At 39.5% G+C, this 24,356-nt stretch overlaps 1 protein-coding gene across 3 annotated transcripts in view; it reads right to left on the minus strand.

Moving 5' to 3' along the window:
* The window catches only part of CFAP61 (cilia and flagella associated protein 61), a 399,007-nt gene that overhangs the window by 174,784 nt on the left and 199,867 nt on the right, over window positions 1-24,356 (minus strand). For all 3 annotated transcript variants that reach the window (XM_068232439.1, XM_068232441.1, XM_068232438.1), the window contains 2 exons: window positions 5,049-5,150; window positions 2,140-2,308 (listed from right to left, as the gene is read on the minus strand). In XM_068232439.1, coding sequence (XP_068088540.1) covers window positions 2,140-2,308; window positions 5,049-5,150 — 271 coding nt within the window. The remainder of the gene's footprint in view (window positions 1-2,139; window positions 2,309-5,048; window positions 5,151-24,356) is intronic.

The following is a 24,356-nucleotide window of genomic DNA, read 5'->3' on the forward strand; positions in this document are numbered from 1 at the left end:
CTATGTGTGGACATACTGTACATCAACCTACTTCCTGTTTTGGTGGCCAATTTGTTTGTTTATAAACAAACTTTTAAAAACTGTTTTTAACCACTTTTAATGCGGCGAGGAGCAGCGAAATTGTGACAGAGGGTAATAGGAGATGTCCCCTAACGCACTGGTATGTTTACTTTTGTGCGATTTTAACAATACAGATTCTCTTTAAACGAGCTTAAAACCGATGGGGCAGTGGTGGACCTATCCAATCCATGCGGACAAAACAAACAAAGGAAGGGCTGTGGCATCAACAGTCAAACAAAAATTTATTTATACTCCATAGTAAAATAGGCAACGCGTTTCACGGGCTCAATCCCGCTTCATCAGGCCAATCAAAAAAGGAGCATACAGCTTATCAGCATCAAAACCACACTGAGCGCCTCAGTGTGGTTTTGATGCTGATAAGCTGTATGCTCCTTTTTGATTGGCCTGATGAAGCGGGATTGTGCCCGTGAAACGCGTTGCCTATTTTTACTGTGGAGTATAAATAAATTGTTGTTTGACTGTTGATGCCACAGTCCTTCCTTTGTTTGTTTTGTCCGCATGGATGGGATAGGTCCACCACTGCCCCATCGGTTTTAAGCTTGTTTAAGTGACTTTATTCTATTAGCGCCTCTGGAGAGCTTCTACATATTGCTAAGTCCACCCTTGGTGGAGGGTTGTACCCATCTTTTTCCCATCTACAGAGAGCGACTTTTAATCCTGAGTGGGGTCAGGTTAATCTCCCCACCTGCCTTCACAGTGGTTGCCTAATGGTAACCCTGGTTTGTGAGTATTAAATTGTTATATTACTCATTATTAATTTTCATCTATACAATTTCACACTATTGGGCTCTTGGTGTCCCCCCCTCCCTTTATCTCTGCAGTATATGGACTGCTAGAAACCATCAGCCATATTCACAAAAGTACAGTAAAGCTGCCATGCCATAGCATAGTAAAGCTGCCAGCATAGCAATTTTACAATTACTTGTGCTGACAAGGTAGTGCACGTTACGCAGTTAGTGCGACCTGGATTACCTAGGTAACATGAAAGTTAGTAGGCTTAAGTTACCTAGGTAACACAGGTAGCACTTGTTGTACATCACGCACTACCTTGTCAGTGTAAGTAACAGTAAAATTACCATCTGCTCCCTGCGCACGGCAGCTTTACCAAACTTCTGTGAATATGGCCCCTCCTGGCTTGCTGTATGATTAACAAGTAGGAACTTGTAACTCATTTTCCACACGTAGGCTAAGCCACTTACTGGCACCAAACTTGCAAACTTCCATATTACAGTCTCTGTTAAGAGCCCTGAGCAGGGATGTAGCTAGAAACTACGGGACCCTATAGCAAAATATTGGTTGGGGGACCCCAACAACAAGAAAAAGACACCTCTGTGTCCTCCCACACACACACCAGTTTTAGGAAGCCAGAGGTGCACCCCAGAATTAGGCAACTCCCCAGTATTAGTAGCCAAAGGTACCCTCAGTATTAGGTAGCTCTCCAGTATGGATAACCAGAGGGGCCTCTAGTAATAACTAGCCCTCCAGTATTGGTAGCCAGAGGGGTCCCCAGTATTAAGTAGCCCCCCTTATGGGTAGTCAGAGGGTCTTCTAGTAAAAGTGCCCCAGCATAAGTAACCTGAGGGGTCCCCAGTATTAGGTAGGCCCAATAAAGATAACTTCTCCCCTTTACTCTGCTTGCATTACTTTGCACCTCAGGGGGCCACTGAGGACCCCCTTCCTGCTGCCGGCCACTACCATTGGGCCTCGTTTGGCTAGGAATAGCAGTTGCTATGGCTGCTATGGTGACCCTGAGGAAAACCTGTATCTTACATGCTCACATGTAAGTAAGCTGAAATAAGGTATGCCATTGAACCCAGCAATGTATACAACTGAACTGAAGGGACACATTTTTTCTACAGCAACAGTGACGTTTCACTTTAAATTGGAATGACAGCTTCATTACAAAAAACTATGAGGGAATACAAGGATTACAACGTCACATTTATTCCTGTAATTACAGATTCCCTTTTTGGTACAGGACCTGCTGCTAAACTCTGTAGTATGACTTGAGCGAGGCCACATAGTACTATAGCCTTTGAAATGAACATTGCGTCTTACCTGGTATTGTTGCCCAGTAGAAAGAATCAGATGGTCGTAGGGCACTTTTCTCTCACTGGAAACAATCACGAACTTGGCAGCTCTGTCTATGCCAGTCATTTTACCAACCACAACATTAACCCAGGATCGAAGTGACATCAGTGCATAATCTTTATCATTATAACAGTGGCTGGGAAGAGAGAAAAGCCGTAAGTGACATTTTAGCAGCTGACAGCAGGCATTAATTAGACATCTGCTGAGAAGGTGGAGGGTCTCTAGTGGTTTAAGTCTGCTGCCTGCACTGCACTCTCCAAAAGCCTCTACCAAGAGATTAGTCATAATTCAGCTCTGTGTGGAATAACTGACAGGCGCAAAATAAAATACTCAATACCTTAGAACACATGGAAAAATTGCTATCATTCTTCCTGACTGTAAGGGTTTACATGGAAATAGTAGTCATTTCTAGAATTAGAACAGTGGTGCTATTATTATCCCATCTTATGCTTACAGATAAATACGATCTATTAGATACAGGTTTATCTGTGCAGACTTTGTTCTGCAAAAAAATGAGTTATTATTACACATTTATGCAGTGCTGATATTGTACACAGCACTTTACAGGGCATGTTAATGTCTCTAAGGAGTATAAAGAGGGAACAGGCACCTAAAGGTAGATAAAACTGTGCTAAAAATGGCTAAAATAATGAAGGGGGAGGTGTCTTACCTCAATAACGTCACGTTCATACACAAATAAAGTATAATTATGCACAGGCAACGCGTTTCGTGGGTCTAACGCCCACTTCTTCAGGCCAAATACAGTGCTCGAGACGTATCTTGAGCCAAGAATAGAGCGCCTTTGAACTGTAAGGGGTTTATTCAGTAAACTCTGGGAAAGTTGTGCATAGCAATTTTACCATACCTTTCGCTGATAAAGAAGCACACATTGCACAATTAGCGTAACTCGTGTTACCTAGGTAATGCAAGTGTGGGTAGGTTAACGTACATTATGCTACTTGCTACTCTTTCTGTGCATGGCAACTTAAGTGGGATTTACTGCATATGCCCCTAAGTTTCCCTCAGAGGCACTCACAATCTAATGTACCTGTCATAGTCACAGTCACATCCCCTACCCTAGTCTGGGACCCATTAAACTACCAGCATGCTTTTTGGATGTGGGAAAAAACTAAAGTGCCTGGAGGAAATCCATGCAAATACAGTGAGAACATGCAAACTTCATGCAGATTGTGTCCTAGCCAAGAGAATGACAACCACTTACTTCTTGTGTCATTATCAAGGCCAAATTGGGCAAACATAAATCAGCCTGATTTACTTAGGGCTGGTTCACACTAGAGCAAATGCTAAACGGAAATGGTAAGCGCATCCACTAGATGGATGCATTCCGTCCGTTTTGCATTCGCTTGCAACAAATTCCCCATCCGCTCCACTTCTGCTCATCTGCCCGTCCGCTCCTGCGTCGATCATGTCTGCCCATATACATTGCTGCTCACCTGTCCCGTCGCCGCTTGGTCTATCCGTATTCAGCCCAGAGGCCCGCAGTAGCATGGGGCTCTCCATAGGCTGCTTTAGGTTAATTCTCCCTAACAACAGGGAGAATTTTCCATTGATGGAAATGCTGACAGAGCTAGAGAGCACTACACTCTCATTTTTGTTTTCCTTACTGAAATGTATATATAAATATAATGCTTCTTCCTTCTATATGCACTAGCAACTCTTTGCACTAAGCACTTTTTTTTCCCTGACGACGACTCCATGTTAAGGAGTCGAAACATGTCGGATTGGTGGGGGGTTTATTAATTATATGTAGAAAGTAAAAAGCAATTAACTCAGATTTAGGTCTTAGAGCATGATCACTAAAAACCGTAAATTGGTGCAAATGCTCAATACAGTACCAGAGATCTAATCTGGGGTTGTCTATACATTATAAAATGAAAACAAATATGGAACATTTTTAATAAGTAATTAATAAAAGTTATATTTTAAGGACTTCTGTAGGGATCAATTGTGTGTATAATATCCTCAGTACTTGGCAGGGATTGATATGGCTGTATGGGATAACACAAAGGTTTGTGGCAAATTTCGACAGCTGAAACAATTCTCACAAGTGTGGGTTACCACATAGGCAACTAATGTAAATGCAGGTGGGAAGATAAGACCCGACCCCACTAGGGTTAAGAAACGCTTCCTCAGGTAACTGTGAGAAGTCTCTCAGTGCATGGGTGCCTCTGTCGAAGTAGACCCATTGTGTCATCAGTTGGGAAGTAAGTCCACCACTGCCTCCCCCTTTTAAACTGTGTTTAGTGTATTTTATTCTTTATAGTGCCTCTGTTTATCCTATATTAGTCTAAAATGTATAACAAATTGCAAGACAGAAAAAGAATAACAAATTCCAAGATACTAAAGGGTGAGAGATCCCTACCCCTGCGAGCTTACAATCTAAAGGAATGGGTGGAACAAGAGGTGGGGTAGTATACAATAACCCTAACCCTGTTCTCACTTGGTAAACTTGCCCTTTGTGATCTCTGTACCCCCAAATTACAAAAGACCCACTGAGTGCCGCTATAGCCGTAATTAACACTGCGGTCAATGTGGTGCCCACTTTACAGAAGTCCCGCTGGCGCCCAAAATTACCAGCTTTGTTTTCAGACGCCTCACAAAACACAGATGTACACCTCACAGAACACAGACATGTCATGATAGTGGCATCTATGAAGTTTCCGTTACTATGGACACCTATGAATATTGACAGACACAGGGGATCATCATACATCAGATCCCCTGTGACCATCAACATTGTGGCTGTGGTGAAGTGTGAACCAAGCGTTACGTAAAGTGAATCCCCATAATTTAGCAATTACACATTGCTCTGACATGATGTGTGCAGCAACACTAAGTTAAGATTTCACACTCACCTTCTAGACAAGAATGTTGGATCCACACAAGAAACAGGAGGGTTGTTCCCAGGGAGACCATGGGTTGATATCAGCGTGATATTATTGAACTTCAGATGTGGGCTAAAAGCAGAAAAAATATGCTGTTAGTTAATTGATGTAGTGAAAAAATAAAAAATAATTACTGAATTGCGTGGTAATGAGTTAGGAACTCTTAGATATGTATTTCTGTTCTGTCCACATCTGTGAGCATTTCCAGAACTTTTTGTACAGGCAGAAAGTGATGACATCTTTCCAAGATAACACACACAGCGACACAAACTTTTTTTGTTTGTTTTTGTGAGTGTGAAGGAGTTACAGTGGCTGACTAGCTTAAATCACTGTCCCTCATGTCCTGTTAACAGTTTTAATATTAAAGAGTATCCAAGGGGGATCCAAAAAAGTAAGCTACTTACTTAAAGGACCACTATTGCGAAAAAATGTAAAATGTAAAATACATGTAATAACATGCAAATAAGTACATTTCTTCCAGAGTAAAATGAACTATAAATTAATTTTCTCCTATGTCACTTACAATAGGTAGTAGAAATCTGACAGAACCAACAGGTTTTGGGCTAGTCCATCTCTTCATGGGGGATTTCCAGCATGGCCTTTATTCTTTATGACTCTCTACCTGAAAAGGATTTATACAAAATGCTGGCCAGCCTCCCTGAGCTCTTCACACTTTTTTTGGCAGTTGGACGGAGCAAGTGCCATTTGCTAAAGGCTTTTGAGAATAAAGAAACTCCTGAGAATCCCCCATGAAGAGATGGATTAGCACCCAAAACCTGTCGGTTCTGTCAGATTTCTACTACCTAATGTAAGTGACAGCAACAAAGGACAAAAGTAATTTATACCTCATTTTACTCTGAAAGAAATGTACTTCTTATTTGAATGTGTTCACATGCATTTGAAATGTTACGATTTTCGCGATAGTGGTCCTTTAAGAAGAGAGAAGCCTCTGAATCCTTCAGAGGATTCCCATGTCCTCCAGGAGACCACCAATGCCGTGAGGACCCCGAAAACATATTTGGCAAGACAGCAATAAAAACCTTGAAACTTTCTAATTCCTTTCCATACATTTGTGAAGGTTCTTGTTTATCCAGGTCATCGGTATATACAAAGAAAATTTAGGTAGCTTAAACTGGACACTGTTTTACTGTTCTAGAAGACATTTTTTTTTGTTCTATTTAAGTTGAAAAGATTCCAAGGCATTTTGTAACTATGGTAATCCAAGGACTTCAGCCAGCAGTCTAGCTAATTAACATTAATATTCAGATATTAACTGTTCAAAGGTGGCCATACATCTGCAAATTTGTCAGCCGATTAACCAGCTGATTCAATAATTATTATCGAAATGGATGAGAATTGGTGCCGCCAAATGTATGGCCGATCAACGATGCAACCAATTTGGGGCTGAAATTGGTTGTATGTATCGATCAGATTTGTTAAAAAATCTTGGGCCAACATGCTCGATATAAATTGTTTAAGCTAAAATAAAACACTAAGTATTGTTTAGTTCTAAAAAGTACTGTACAGAGATTATGTTTTTTTTTTTTTTATATTATTTTATTTTGTTTGCTGTTTTAGCTATAATATCTTTCACTTCACTATTACAGGTTCAACAAATGCACATTGATTTTTTTTTTCTGTATGTGAGTTTTTTTTACTGATTTCATGTTAAAAGTATTAACCTTTAAGCGTATATTAACCATTTACCATTTTGTTTTGCAAAAGGCCACAATGCCTGGTGATTTTATTGTCGGATTGGAGAAGAAGAAGGCTAATCACATTAATTGAATGCAATGTTTTAATGCAGAAAACAGTAAAGCCTGGATTAACCAATTAAATTAATTAGCTAACAGTTGATAGTCATTTTAAGGGAAGGAGTCAAGCACATCTAATTACTCCTGCGGCTATGACTGTTCTCATATTTCTTATTTACGTGTTGCTTTTACAGAATGGGCTAAAGGTAGGAGTGCAGTGCCACTAAAACATTTAGCAAATGCACCTGCATTGTAGCAGCGGGAGCTAATTCTAGCAGGGATTGTGTGTTGCTGCAGATACAAAAAGAGAGAAAGAGATGCTCAAAAGACTCCTCTACCGCAGGAAAGGTATTAGGGTATCCAGGGAAATAAATGAAAACCTTATTGAATTTCATTGCTTGGTGCTACTGAAGGCGGTGTGCCTGGTATGAGAGCTAAATGCCAGTGTCCTTGAAATACAAAAGGTCACAGACTTCGAGTACTTTTGACTCGAATGAAACAGAACATACCATTTCCAGTATGGATTGCCATATAAAGCTTTTTTTCATTGTTGAATGTACTATGTCTTTCAGTAAGTAGCAATATTAATTTCCTGTATACGTTAATGCAGTGAGCAACGTGTAACTAAAGACAGTTTATTATACTTTATGTTTCCTACATTTATGTGCCGCTAATATAAAAAAAAAGCACAGAATTTGTAAACATGTATCCGTTCCTGCAGCCAGCAGCTGCTACACTAGGGAGGGGACACACTTGAAGAACCACTTGCCCAGGCGATTCCCAAGTCTCCGTTGGCTTTTGTATTCGCATTTTCCATAAATGTTTTGCCATGATCGTTCCATGATTTGTCATTTGCGATTTGCGAATGCATGCATCATGTGGTAAAAAGCAGAAAGCTGTGCGATTTAAAAGTGCGGGGTAAGCGTTGAATGAACGGTCACAACAATTGTTTCCGAGCAAGGCTACTGACTACAATAGGCTGTGGAATTGTGCAGGTTTTATCATGTGCAGCAAAATGTGCACAATCGCAGCTAGTGTGTTCCCTGCCTTATAGAGACATGTTCAAGGCAGTGAAAGCAGTTCACCCTTAAAGAGGAACTCCAGTGAAAATAATAATAATAATTATGTATTAATAATAATTATGTATAAATGATTTAATCAGTGTTTTTACTCATTGTAAAATCTTTCCTCTCCCTGATTTACATTCAGACATTTATCACATGGTGATATTTTTACTGCTTGCAGGAGATGTCACTGTAAGGAGATGCTGCTTGCTTTTTTGGCTGTTGAAAACAGCTGCTATTTCCCAAAATGCAACAAGGCTCCCACAATGTGATGTCCGGACCTCAGAGCTGTGAGGTGCTGACATCACACTGTGGGAGGGGTTTCACCACAATATCAGCCATACAGAGCCCCCTGATGATCCGTTTGAGAAAAGGAAAATATTTCTCATGGGAAAGGGGGTATCAGCTACTCATTGGGATGAATTTAAATTCTTGGTTACGGTTTCCCTTTAAGTATGTTTATTTTGAATGGAAGCTGAAAATTGAATTATAGGAATTAAAAAAAAGGATATAATATTTTGTATTAGATATACTGTCTTGTCTCAATCATTTGTTTTGTTATATATAATAAGTCAAAATTATGCTGCTTTGATTAGCTATTTATGGCAATAAGCATTCAGCAATAAGATATTAGTCTTTGTCAATAGTTGTTGCCCTGCCATAGCAAACCTTTGTGCAATAGCAGAGAAACACTGTTCCTACCTGTTGTGTTGGTCTGAGTGTAAATAGCTCAACTACTGCACAACAGGGTTTCTCCATGGTGCTGAGCTTTTGCTGAGGCTTGTTTGCAACTGTTCTACATTCAAAAAAAGGATTTTTGAAATTTAAATATGAAAAAGTCAGACCTCACACCAAAAGCTCTTTAGGCATCTACCTTGCATGGCGTACATATTTTTTAATACAAGCTCTATGGAGCCACATCGGCTGTAGCTAATTTATTGATGGGAGATCACTTGTTTAGTGATGAAAAAATGCTACTAGCCGGTCATTTTTTTAACACAAGCTCTATGGAGAAATCTATGCTGTCTTTATTACCCAACTGATAATAGGGATATTAGAACAACATATATTTCTCCACAGTGTCCCTTTAAATGCTTGATGAAAAGTATTGCTTTGTATTCCCCCTATAATCCAAAAACAGTTGCACAAGAACAATAAGAGACATGACTGGACTTTGTGAAGACCTAAGGAACATGTCCATGCTATATAAATGTATAAGAATTATAGCTTCCATCCTATATCTCAGGGTATTCTGCTGGTTTGCATATGTAAAAGGGACAAAACAATTCAAGCCCAGCAGTGCTTCTGTAGCATGATGGAAATATTACCTGGCTTTGCAATAACAGAACACCTGCTTCCTGCAGGTCTAATATATAATTAATAGTCAATAAGTATCATATGAGAAACACCCTGCCTGCTGCTGAAAAGAAGTCTATAATGCCGCACATGAAAACTTTTGCACACCTTTGTGATGGCTAACCTTGGCACTCCAGCTGTGACAAAACTACAAATCCCATCATGCCTCTGCCTCTCCGAGTTATGCTTAGAGCTGTCAGAGTATTGCAATGCCTCATGGGACTTGTAGTTCTACCACAGCTGGAGTGCCAAGGTTAGCCATCACTGCCATAGGGCCATATGCAATTCCCTTTTTTTCTCCAGAGTTTTCACCTAGGTTATATTTTTATACCTCAATAAAATGCCTTTTAAGCCACCAGCAAGCAAGAACATTTTCAAACTAATTCTAACAGTACTTTTTTTCACCTACTTTTTGAATTTTTCAATTGCAAAGTGCTGAAAAGTTATTTTAAAGAGAAGATGAAAAATGATTTCCTAGGAGGAGAAAAAGGGACTTGCATTTGGTCCATAGTGTTCTCGGCATCTATTTGGGTTTATTTGATGAATTAAGAATTCATAATTTTGGAGTAATTGAAAAAAATAATACAAGAAACACTTTTTTACAAGTCTGGCTACTAACATTTTGTAAGCTAAAAAGCATTTTACTTTACTGCTGCAATAAGCTTATAATGTTGCAAATTCCGAGTTTCTTCACTCGGTGAATGATCACTGAGCTCCATTGTTAACTTCAGAGCTTTTTTTTCTTTCTTTTTTTTTACAGGGTAGTAGTGTTGGTGTTTGAATTTGGCACTATGTGGTTTAGAACCTGAACACATGCATTCAGCACTGAACAGCAGTGTGGGGTGCGTTTCATTCAACTCTGATACTTCCTTCTTCCAAGCTGTGAAGAGGAAGTATAAGAAATAAATGAAATGCGCTCGGTGCTAAAATGGTGCAGAATTCGTGTGTTTGAGTTCTGAATTTGGCACCACGTAGCCTAAACACCAACACTACAGAGTAGTAAAACAAGAATCATTCTGGATATTCTAAATTTCAACATTAAACTAGCTTCAGAGAAATGCCAAATTTCAATTTATTACATTAAATATACAGTACTTAATATTAAAAATTACTAATATTAAAAAGAGAGAGAGAGAGGAACAAAACTTAAAGAGACACTGAAGCGAAAAAAAAATTATGATATTATGTGTAGTACAGCTAAGAAATAAAACATTAAGATCCGATACATCAGTCTAATTGTTTTCAGTACAGGAAGAGTTAAGAAACTCCAGTTGTTATCTCTATGCAAACAAGCCATTAAGCTCTACGACTTTCAAAGTCGTGGAGAGGGCTGTTATCTGACTTTTATTATCTCAACTGTTATTGAACTATTTACTTTTTCTCTGCCAGAGGAGATGTCATTACTTCACAGACTGCTCTGAAATAATCATTTTGAATGCTGAGTGTTGTGTAATCTGCACATATTATAGAATGATGCAATGTTAGAAAAAACACTATATACCTGAAAATAAAAATATGAGAATATTTTCTTTGCTGCTAATCTTCTAGTACTTATTCATAGTACACAACCAATTCATTATATCATATATATTTTTTTTCGCTTCAGTGTCTCTTTAAGGGCTTGCCATTCTGTGAATACTTATTATGCAGCAACAACATCACATCACATCTGCTTCTGGTGGTAGAAGTCAATGAATTCATCACCTGAATTACTGTTACACATTATCCATGATAATAAAACAGTTGCCATAAAGTAGACAAATACAGATAGGAATGGAAAAATTATCCACAGTGGAAAAATTAAACTCAGCTACAGACTTAGTCTGATAATGACTTAATGTCGTTATTTTCATCAAACGTGTTCCTGTTGGACAGAGCATGAGTCAGACGCACACACCACTGGGCCTGGACAAAGTTCTCTCGTGCCCAAGACAGAGATGCTAAAGTGTGCCCCCTGCCACCCAGCAGACCTTGAGGCAGGGAACACACTTGACAGTTTTCGTACGCGTTTTCTGCACAGAAAAACTGAGAACTCATGTTAATCAATGTGCTAGTTCACACTTACTGTGTTGTTCGCACGCAGAAAAAAAAACTGACATTCTGCATGATTACTCTGCACATTTTGGCAGTTTTCTGTATCAATTACATCAGCTGCTGTGAAAAAAATGCGCGTGTTTTCCAGCATGGAAACACACTTGGTGTGCAGAAAAAGTATGCAGAAAAACGCACACGGAAAACTGAAAGTCAAGTGTGTTCCCTGCCTGATGGTTTGCTCAGCACTCAAGTGTCTCCTCCCTTTTATCCATTATTTACTCAGACTGACATTGAGAATACTGCCCACTGCCCCACCCCCCTTTTTAAATCAGAACCTGCTTGCAACTTGCTTATTTATTCAGTCAGGCTGACTGACAGAGATGGCCCCTATTCAACCCCCACCAATCACCCATACAGTGGTTACTTACAGGGCTGTGGAGTCGGTACAAAAAACATCCAACACCGACTCCTCAGTATATGAAACCTCCGACTCTAACTCCAGGTACCCAAAATTGCTCAGACTCTAACTTCACAGCCCTTGTTACTTATCTACACATTCAACAGCCCTTCTCATGGTGCCACTTGCATTACAGAGTGTATATATAGGGATAGGCCACTGAAGATGCCATCTGACAACCCCCAGGGTCTTGCTCTAATGAGCATACTGACAACACTGGATGAGAACATAGTCAATTTGTGTGAGATGGCATGTGTATCTGCTGTGCAATTTTCCAAACCAGTTCAGTGCTGCACCCAAGACGGGTGCCTTTCTTGCCTCTGCCTCAGCTTTACGTTAAGGGTATCTCAAGCTATGTATTTTAAATCATATACTCCGTTTCTTTTACTTTGGTTCGCCACAGGGTTCTTTTTTTAAAAAAAAGGAATAACTAGGTAAGAAAAAACACGAAGTAAATATATTCTCAATTTTAAGAATAAGTGATGTCAGATCATTTTACAACTGGTTCCTTTTGCTTTCCATAGACATAATATTCCCTCAGACCACAGTCTGTAGCTGAAAATTACTTTTGGATAACTGATTGCATAACATTTCAAAGCACTGATCTAGTATATTTTTAGTAAATGGGCCAAATTAAACCAAGATCATTCTTCTGTATGGTAACTGCAGGGGCTCTCTGATGATAATGCATGGCCTTGCTTCAGAATAAGCATGAAAGGGTATTGACCATTTGTCAGCAGTAAAAATCAATCAGTATGACACTCCATGGATAATTAAAGACTAAATAAATGTGACAGGTTGTTAAATAGCTAGTAGAATAAAGGCGATGTCAGTAATTTTTCAGCATGATCATGGTAGTTTCTTCGAAATAATAATGTTCCACTCCACTCTTCGGTGTATAACAACTGCAAAAACGTCTCTGCCTCTGCTGCTCTACACTGTCAAGTGAATGTTTAGTTAACCTTTGCACTTCAAAATGTAATAGTAATCGATGTACTAACAATATTCAGTTGAGATCTCCGTAATGACAAGAGGTCTCATTTAACCTCCATATAGATGGGAACTGGATACCAACACTAACCTAAAGTCTACAAAATGTACAGATATTTCTACTGATTCTCTAAGGACTGTGACTTATTTTATACTGTCCATATTCAAATGCCGTAAGTATATTAAACAGCATTTAACAGTGTACACGGAACTACAGAACATGTTTCTACTATCTTGTGGAGTGAAGCTGGTGGTTTTGGCACACGGCGCTCACTGCCGGATGCCGAAACTAGTAACGGTAATTCGGGGCTCTGGCGGTTGCTGGATCCTGAATTACACTTCCTGTCGAGTTGCGACAACTTGGAGGGGGAATAGTATTTAACGCCGCCGGGCAGTTTTGTGGCAGCAGGGAGAACTGTCATTCGTCTCTCCGAACACCCAACTCCCCGGCGATGCGCACATATGTACATCTCGGAAGGGCATATTTCCAACCAAGCAGATGCTAGTAGATGAGGTTTGGCAGATATGTCGCCTCAACACTGCCAGGAATAAATCTGAGGTTGGGTGGACTTAAATGGATAGTAGTCAAGATTTCAATACAAAAAGCACTGTTTTTAATGTTGTACAAACAGTAAAAATATCAAACATTGCTTGACTAACATAGTGCATGATGACACATGACACATTGCTTAACATATTGTTTTCAAACTTTACTAGCAAATTCCAATCTTGCTCTTTTAGAGGTCAACACATGACCTTACAAAATATATCAAATCATATTCCTAACTAGCAATGTGTAAACAACCAGATCTTCTCACAAGAAGGAAATCCAGTGAACAGTGAAAGTTCATCATAGTAAAGACACACACTGCCGTGTATATGTGGTTTTGGCAGTGTTTAGGTGGGTGCTGGAGAAAATGAGAGATGGCTCTCCCTGTGCATTGCAAAGTTGGGGAATTTAACAAATATATTTCCCTATCGATTACCTAGCCTGTCCCTCTATGGATGTAATTCGGGGTCTGGCTATTGCCGGCACCTGAATTACAGTGTTTTCCCTGCAGCGCAGCTAAGCCGTAATAATACTGTGGTCTGTGGTGGTGCCCAAAGCAGGCGCTATGCGACTAAGAGCTAGCACTAAGAACACCTGTCTCACATACTGCCACCAGCAGGAGAAACAGGACACTGCACCAATTCTAACAGGTAATAACATGGCGATATTAATCTCAGAATGATTTTTGCCATTTTTTATAATTATTATTTTTATTTTATTTTTTTCAACTCAGGATAGCACCTCTTTGAAGCCTCTTTAATTCCTTGTCCACCATGCCAGTTGGTATTATTAGGACGGCTCAGCAAGTCAGTGTGGGGCACCACCACTTGAACAATATCAACCTATACAGTCCACAACACTGGAGGGACTCTGCAGGAGAGAGGCAGAAATCCTTTCAAATCCTGTCAAAGAGAAGGGGCTTATTCCTACCTTGTGTTCGGGGAGATGGGCGTAACTAACCCACACATCTAGTGGTAAGCCTGAAATGTTAACTTGATTTCACTTTCCAGGGAACACTGAAAGGGTTAAGCCTCAGTGTTTACTGTATGGAGAAAGCTGCCTTGGCAGAGCTACTGCAGTCTATTCACAGCTCCTGATAAGAACTAATTAGACACTTTAATTTGACTAAATATACACAGAATACAGAGCAGTGAATTTCTTCAGGAACTATATGTGGAATAAAGACTTTTCATTGTGTGCTGTGTAAGAATTCAGGTCTGTTTAATGATAAATAATAGGAAGTCATTTATATTTGTCCACTACCCCTTTCAAAGAAAGGATTTGTTGTAAAAAGTGTATTTGAAATAAGAGTTAACAATAAAAAAGTTATTAACATAAAAACATTTTTTTCATTTGTAGCTTTTTTTTTTTTTATTTGTATACTTCTATCTTCTATTCTGTAATCTTATTTCTTCTTTGGTATATTTGTATTCTGTGACATCATCTATTTCTGTCATTTTCATTGTCATATATCTTTCTTTCCCTTTATATTGTTCAGGCAAATAAAGAAAAATGGAAAGCTGGCACTGCTGCAGGTGTTTAATTTATTGCTATAACATCATAAGGTGCAGATGTGCGATTGTACAACATCAAATCAAAATGCAATTGGTGGAGCACATACCCTGTGAGAAGAGGCGTGGGTGGTGGTGGGTGCTGGGCACTGGATGCCTGACAGCCGTTTCGTGCTAAACAGCGCTTCTACAGAGGCTACAACCATGCGGGCAATGGCTTCTGGTTATATATCATCCAGAGCCGGCGTGTGGCGTCACTTCCGGCGCCGCCCATACTTCCGCAATGTGTGCACGTACGTATTGACGCATATACGTCATTGTGCGACACACACGTATACAATTACGCATGGCGCCAGTATTGTATGCGTGACCAATGGATACACGCGTACTGCATTATTATGCATGGCGCATGCGTAAAAATGGTACCATCAGAGAGGAGAAAGAGCTCCCTCTAATGGCCAAAAATGAGTATGGCACAGCTCAGTTACAACCACACCTTTAGGCTTGAAGGGTAGAGGGGAAGAAAAAGGGAAAGAAGGAAAAAAGGAATAAATACAAAAAGAAGCACAAGAAGAAGAAAAGAAAAAGCATGATGTTCAGTTAGATGATCAGGAGGTCCTGAATAGGTGGAAATTAGTGAGTTACCCTTAGTATCGATGTGAACTGAATTGTGCCTATACAAAAAAATGTTTGTTTACTTGTTCAAACATGAAAATTTATAATTTACTTCATTAAAGTGCATTTTTGAGTAGGGGAAGAAAAAATGCGGGGCAAAAACTGGAAGGGACAATAAAATTGCCCACTTCCCCAGGCGGATGTCCGTGCCTTTATATTGTTCCTCTACTAATTTTCTCCTCCTTGCCACATGTGTAGGATAGTTCCCTCCACTTTCCCAAGCACGAGGTAGAGATGAGACTCTTGTCATTGGCATGGTGAGGGGTTTGCAATAACAAAGCAAAATTTCTCCTTCTTGTAGAAATTTCCCCATGTCATGGGCCATGCAAGCTGGTATTGTTCCGGTGGCAAAATGAAAATATATTAAAAAAAAAACCAAAACCTTTGAAGCAAGAAGTGGTGAGTGGTGCTGAAGATAAAGCTCTACAACCACAATGTTGTTTAGAAATCGCCCAGCAACTTGCCCAAAAATCACCTATCATTTTGCTTAAAATACCTTTAGGCAGTTTCTGTAATAAGCTATGTGAGATTAACCTTGGGACATCGGGAATGGTAACTTTAAAACGGAATCACACATTAACTTGTATGCAATGTCAGGGGGATAAAAGACTCACTTGCAGCAAGTATTTTATCTCTTGGAACTGCATCTGACCCAGAGCATTAAAGAGAGAACAAAGACAGAAGGGAGAGAAAGAGAAGAGTGCAGCTGGTCTCAACCCTGATCCATTGTAGTAGTTTCATAGCACATAATCCATATTAGATTGTATCCTTCAGAAACTGTCTCACATTGTCTAATCGCTCTGATAATCAGAGGCTGAGCGATGTTTGCATCTTTTAAAGGATAATGATACTTCTGTACACACTGACAGATAATGAATTGTGGCAAATCTTTGATATACGCAACAGACTAAACCCAATTTTTTACCACATTTTTACAACTTTAAGTTTAAATATCTTGGTCACTTTTTAGTGACCTAGATTCTTGGCCAGAGACTTTTTTGATTTCCAAACAAATGTTGTATTTTTTCAAGGCATAAAGAGCTTTCTTTTTCAATTATATGGAAGCTGCCACCATTTAATTATATTGCAAAAAAAGAAAAATATGCATATTTTCTGAGATGTTCAACCAAAAATATTTAAACATCTCAAGTTACAGCATAAATACCTTCATAAATTGTTTTTACATGTTTTCTATGCAGACTTGTCAAATGTATGCATATATTTTATTTGTCCAGTACATTGCGGGTACAAAGGAAGGTGGTACGGAAAACTGTAGCCTTTCAGAGAATGCAAGTGATAATACTGATTTTTGCACTGGAGTATTCACTATTGTTTGGGGGATTTATTTGTAAATGCATTGGTTCTCAGTGTCTCACGTATTGTTTATTACACACTCCATATGTTCTCCATTTTGCAAGGCCTATTTTGTTTTCTTACCTGCATAAATGGGTCCTGCAAAATTCTGAAACATTGGATTATTCAGCTTTGTTCTGCTTCACAATAAAAGTATAAATATTTACGGAATAACTATTATCCCCAATCCATCAGATACGGAGCCTAATACCCCTAACCAGTTAAAAAATGTACGCCTCCCCTGGGCTTCTCACATCCCTTATTGCTACCTAGGGTACACCACCCATGTTTACTAATGCTTACCAATGTTCATCACTTTTTTTTTACTATTGTTCACTACTGTTCATTACCTTTTTGAATGTTTCTTGTTGTAGTTGATCTTTTCATATTCTACTTCTGCTTCCTAGTTGGAACATTTTGAGTATAAGTAATGGGTTTTGTTTTAATGTGATATATTGTTCCTTTACTTTTACCCATCCCACTAATCTGTGGTTTATACTTGTTATGTGTCAACATGTTTATAACTTGTACCACTCTTAATAAACCAATAAATATTTACTGTTAAAAAAAAAAGTATAAATATTACCTTAGTTGAAAGCTAACTGGAAATCTGAGTTGCCTGATTATACTAATTCTGAAGGCACTACTCACCCTCTAGTTAATAGCACCTATCAACCCTACATACCAGTATACCATATTGGTGTGCAGATCTCACCTAATATACTGTATACATATTTATACAGTAGCAAGAAAAAGTATGTGAACCCTTTGGAATTATATGGATTTCTGCACAAATTGGTCATAAAATGTGATCTGATCTTCATCTAAGTCACAACAATAGACAATCACAGTCTGCCTAAACAAATACCACACAAATAATGAAATGTTTCCATTTTTTATTGAACACACCATGTAAACATTCACAGTGCAGGTGGAAAAAGTATGTGAACCCCAAGACTAATGACATCTCCAAGAGCTAATTGGAGCGAGGAGTTGTGCAGATCTGATCTGCAACTACAGGAAACGTTTGGTTGAAGTTATTGATGCCAAAGGAGGTTCAACCAGTTATTAAATCCAAGGGTTCACATACTTGTTCCACCTGCACTGTGAATGTTTACATGGTGTGCTCAATAAGAGCATGGAAACATTTTATTATTTTTTCAGTATTAGTTTAAGCAGACTGTGATTGTCTATTGTTGTGATTTAGATGAAGATCAGATCACATTTCATGACCAATTTGTGCAGAAATCCATATCATTCCAAAGGGTTCACACAGTTGTTCTTGCTACTGTATATACATATTTGTAAAAAAAAAAAAATGCAACATGTGACATACATAGTCAGATCGGACCTTGGTCTCCAGCAGTGGACACAGTAAGTACAGCGATCATGACAGCCAAGCTATAAGATGCAACTGGATCTGTTCTGATAGGGTTGACAAAGACAAACACCCGGATTACCTTAAAGGCCCGGCGACACACGACCGTGATCACACGCCTGCAGCCAGGAGTGCTCTGCTGCACATGCGCATGAAGTCACAACTATGTAGGCCAGTGATCAAGGATGCCTGTGCGCTACTCACCGACCTGGCTGACCAGGTAATGAAGGGAGATGGAGGAGAATGGGTGGAGCATGAGGATTGCTTCCTACACATTCCCCCCCCCCCCTTTTTTTTTTTACAATTTACGACCACTCAGGTATCCTTTAATGTGGGATGATCATGTTTATATAAGAATTTGTCTTTGCTTGGCAGTTTTTTTTAACCTGCATTTGTGGATATAGCAACTGACTTCCTGAGTCCAATAAGTACCGGTCATTTCTACACAGAATTGTGTCTGTTTTTAATGCAGTTCCAGCTTATGGCCCCAAAATACTAGCCATTCTATATTGACCTTGCATACAGAAATTTCTCTGGATGCTGTGACTCTTTAAATAGTAGTATGTACTGTAGATGGTGAAATCCCAAAAGTTTTAGTGTCGCTTCCCAAGGGACCCTCAAGTTAGTCAAGTAGACTTGTATATCGAAACACTCTTTGATGTATACATAGTAGGCAACCTGTGAGTAAAGACTCCTTCCATAAGCATTGCCTGTGAGGAGCAAGGCATTTCCTCTGGACAATATTATTGTGAATAAGACTTGTACAGACATGTCACTTAGATATACTGTACCTGAGTGGTGTGTACTGTCTCTATGGAGATAATAGGATAACAGAGGCGCCAATAGGATAAAAAAAACACTAAAAGAACTTAAAAACCCATCTTGGTAATAGAGGAGGCAGTGGTGGACTCACCCCCTCCAAGCAGAACACACGACTGTGGATTTTCAGTCAAAACAATTTTATTGGATACTCCAAATAAAGTGCAACGCGTTTCACGGGATACAAACCCGCTTCATCAGGCAATAACAGATAGGAGTAAACAGCATCTGCCAGTATCATCAACACTGAGCGCCTCACAGAGTCCCGATCGGACATGTCGGATTTAATCGATCCAATCGAATTCGATCAATCGCACGTGGAATTGTATCTTGGAGATGGGGCTGTGCATATAGACCAGCATTTTTGTCTGAGAAATAGGTCTATACAGCATTTAGATTTGTCTTGTAGGGTAGTAACAGGATGAATAAATAAGGCTGCTAGCTAAATGAACACTGACAATAGATAAGAGACAGAAATTGAACATCTATTTGAAAAGAACAAAGAGAAAGAATAGCCCTATGCATGTGTGTTTACTTAGGTTTCAGATCAATGAGAACAGATTACACTAATATAGAACAGTTATCCGAGCAATTCTCATGTGCACTCAATGATACCATCTATCACCTGCAATAAGGGAAAATTCCTCCAATCAATCTTCACACATGATATGTGCTTTATTCACTTGTCTCAAAAGACACAAATAACTTTGGAGTGATGAGAGATTAATGGCAACACATGCCCAACCACAACAATGTCAATTTCTGTGCAGCTTTCCCCATCCATGACAATATAGTCAGGCTGTAGGAATTGTCCACTTTTATCAGGCTACAGTGGAGTTTACAGATAGGGAAATACAATAACGACCCCCCAACCATTTATTACCTCTCAGCTCTGTGATCAGCAAGTAAGCACAAACTACTTAATTAGTCAACTAATAAGTGACAGGCAGTGTTGGAAGGCTTCAGATGTCCTGAGACAAATCTAGAGATAAAATGCCTAATTAAACAGCCAGCATTGGACTGGTGATTGCCAGGCAGGACAGATGTGCAGGATATTGGGTACTGCTCAGCCAGATAACAGAAGTTATCACAACGCTGTCATTATACAGGCTCAGCCTGCAATGGATCTGCTGCCAGGATTTAGTAGTCATCAGGCATTTGACTATGCATGTGCCATTTCAAGCCAATGCAGTATCTGGGTATTACCAGATGGATTGCACAGAATAGGAAAGTACTCCCAATTCCAGGTCACCCTAAGTGCATAAGTGTATATTTTATACATTGTTTTATCATTTTCAAGATAAAATTATTATTATTTATTATTGATTTCTGATGTAATTTTTGTAGCACAGCCTTTGCATAAGTCTCATCTATGTTGTACAGCCTCTTTCGTCTGAAGAAAGAGGTACGAACCCTTAAAAAGTGTTTTGTAATGCAGTTGCGTTTATATACCTGAAGCCTGGTAAACACGAACGAGGCATGATGCCCGGTGAGGGGGGGGGGGGGGGGCGACAGAGCGGTGCATGCGTGATGTCATGCAGGAGTTGGGTGAGCGAGGAGAGCAATACTGTCAGCTGGAGCAATCCGCCAGCCCAATCATTGGCTGAGCACCCAAGAGGGTTAGGGCTTCTGTACACATGCTAGATTCTCAGTAGAAGCAGACAATATCTGCTGCCTTGACCAAGTTTTATTGTGTATGGAGCTTTATATGCTTTCCACATCCTTTTGAAGGAATAAGTGTCCCATTTCACTTCCTTTCTCTGTTTTAATTCCCCTATTATCTTTTGGCACCTCCCTCCCAACAATGAGTAAATTCATTGCTGACCTACTGAATCTGAGGCTGTCACTTTGACAACGCCCAGGACGTGATGGACCAATCCAAAACCTGTTGGCACTATTTTCACTCAGCGTGATTTTAAAACCAATAGGCTGCTTCTGATTTGCATGCAGGGAAAATAAAGTTTTACAGATTGCATCCAAATCCCCATTGCCACACACTGGCCACCAACTGGAGCACCAAGTTGATTGGAAACTGCAGTGGGTCACCACAGTTTAGAAAAAAAATGATTGTGATTCTGAGCAGAATCTGTTTCTTTGATAAAGAAATATACATTCAGCACCACAGACAGCACCCGCCTCTTATATTAGTCTTTCTATCACAGCCCTCTTCTAACATCCATGCTTGCAGTCAAAGGGAGCTGTCTTAAGGTGCATACACACCTCTAGACTTGTGTCGCCCTTCAGGGATCGGGACCCGATCCCCTAGGGCAACTTCACTCGCGTGCTTTTATGGATGCGTGTAATTTACGTAGTTGATGACACATTCTGTTGCTATGTGAAGGGGCGGAGGGACGACGGAGCAACACGTGCTTGATGTCACAAGGCGGGCAGAGAAGCGGTGCAGACAATGTGATTGGCCATCGGGCGATCTGCTGGGCGGATCGCTCATGGGTTAGGGCACATGTGTCGAACTCCAGGCCTGGAGGGCCAGATCCATGCCAGTGTTTAGGATGGACTGAGAAAGAAAGGAATGTGTTCTACCTGATGGACCACACCTTTCCTGATTCAAACTCATCAATTCATTTGAGCTGTATCAAAAATGTGTGAGGATCTCGGCCCTCGCAGGACCAGTTTGACATACCTGGGTTAGGGGGTCAGCAGCTGCTGTAGATACGCCAGACTATCGGCTGAGGCTGTCGTTATCGGCCGCCTTAGTCAGGTGTGTGTAAGAGCCTTTACACTGCCATGTGATACATGACATGCGATAGATGATGATGGTGATTGATGTACAAAGCTAATTGCATGTGGGCCTCTGTATCTTTTGATTATTTCTCCACATAATCACCTACTTTATTTAAGCATTTATCGTATCTTTTTACAAGGTTTTCACTCTTTTTGTTAAAGTACATCACACTCCTCACCTATGAGTTGGAGGAATTCTGGTGTAAGGCATTCATATTAATGCTGATGAACAAACAGTTACTGGCGTAATGCTGTGACAAGTCCTGCAGTGAGAGAAAAGATTATCCTGACAGATTTACGTTAAGTTAGACAGAAAGAATACCTTTTGTGGGAGATAAAAGCAATCAGCTGTTACTTTCTAAAAGACCCTCACAGAACTATCCTGCAGTCTCATTATCTTCAATTTAAGGGCTGAATTTTTAAGACTAAATTCAAAGGTGGGTGGGAGAAGGCAGCTCAAATTATGCAACTAACAGTATGAATGACAATATGAAATAAAATAATCTTACCCCAGAGAGAAAAAAAAGAGTAAAAATGAATTTGATGTATTGGACACGTAAAGGATGACATGTTTCGCAGGCCTTACCCACTTCCTCAGGTCAAAATGATAGTGTCTTAGTTTAGAGCTCCATGGACTCAGAGCTGTTAAAACACTATAATTATGGCCTGAAGAAATGGGTAAGGTCTGCGTAAAGCATCGTCCATTAAGTGTCCACAAAATCTGAGGTCAGATTGTTTCATTTCAAATTGTCATTCATACTGTTATGGTGCCCATACATGGTACAGTAAAAACATTCGATTTATTAATTTATTCCACCAAAACGATCAAATTGAATAAAAGTAGAAAATAATCTTTTTTTCGATCAAGAAACATGAACGATTATCCAATTTTTTTCAATGAAAATCCAATCGGACATGTTGGAAAAATCTTTATATTGGATAATTTTTTCTGGATTTTTTGACAAATCGAATGTTCATGTATGGTAGCTCAAAAACAACAATGCAATGTTTTCGAACTGAACACTCAAACCAAATTATCTAATAAGAGAAAACAAAAATTGTATGGGCACCATTAGTTGCGTAATTGGGGTGCCTCCTTCAAAAAAAGATTGTATCCTTAGTGGGCACTATTAGGTGGCATCTACTAGACTTGTATATTAATGTTACTATACTGCAAGGGGAATTTGAAACATCAGCAGCACTGACAGGTAAATGTTGCCAAAGGACCACTCCAGCGAAAAAAGCAAGCAGTTAAAATCTGACAGAACTGACCGGTTTTGGACTAATCCATCTCCTCATGGGGAAGTCTCAGGGTTTTCTTTGTTTTCAAAAGCATTTTCTGAACAACAGTTGCTAAGTCTCACTACCAAAATAGTGTGCAAGTGAGTAGGGAGGCTGGCTGGTATCTTACTGTTTTGGCAGTCCTGGAAATGCTTTTGAAAACAAAAGATAACCCTGAGAATACCCCATGAGGAGATGAACTAGTCCAAAACCTGTGAGTTCTGTCAGATTTTAACTGCCTACTTTTTTCGCTGGAGTGGTCCTTTAAAAGCAAATGTGGGGAACAACTCACATAACACAAACAAAAGTATACATTCTGCTCAAAATAATATTTCTATTTATACGAGCTAATTTCGTTTTTTTTCCAAATAAATTATCTCCCTTGTACCTTCTCAATAACTAATCATCTGCAAATGAACTTGTAGAGATACCCAGAGACACATAAAAAGCATATTGACATGAGAAAGAGACGGTCGTGCAAAGACAAGCCAGGGATCAGACGAGGCATTGGGAGAAAGCAATATTCAAATGTGCCTTTGAAGCAGACAGATTCTCATTTCAAATATATCAGCACATTTGCAGTGCAAATAATCCTCTGCACATAGGAATGATCAATCAGATTTCTTAATCCGTATACAGCAACATCACTTTATTTTATTTCTCTTCCTAGGCTCATGTAATTTCCCTTATCTCTGCAGTATCTACATTACATTTCTCCATCTCTTTGAAACTTACTTCCAGTACCGGATGGATTAAGAAGAAATTTTCAATCATGGATTACAAAGGATATTTACCCTTATCAAGAAGCAATTACATTACTTCCACCTGTATACAAAGGAAAGGATTAAATCCCACTGCTAAACTGAGGCGCAGACAAGATACAGCAGAGTCTCAGGGATTTTAGCTGCTGAAGAAAACATCACTCCAATTAACAGAGGTCATCGCCAAATTGTAGAATATGAAATGTCACAGCCAACGTTTTATAATTACGGTAGCCTCACTGAAAAAAATAACAACCCTGCTCTATCAGTTTAAACTACTCTTTAGCTGCCTATTGACTTTTGAAGAGAATTGTGTGACCCAGATATTATCCTCCAGATCAGGTGATGGTCTTGTAATGATTTGTATAACAGGGGAAAGCCATTGACCACTGTTGCCATTCCTGATGGGAGATGAACATTCAGGCAGATTAGAAGACCTATCTATATTTGCTCCCCCACAAATAAGAAGCAGCTATCATAATTAAAGGATAAGTCAACTTAGGCGTGTTAAATTCCTTTACTCTTTTGACCACCAAAGACAAGCGTATAGCTC

This window comes from Hyperolius riggenbachi, chromosome 4 (genome assembly GCF_040937935.1).
Source record: "Hyperolius riggenbachi isolate aHypRig1 chromosome 4, aHypRig1.pri, whole genome shotgun sequence".
Taxonomy (NCBI): Eukaryota; Metazoa; Chordata; class Amphibia; order Anura; family Hyperoliidae; genus Hyperolius; species Hyperolius riggenbachi.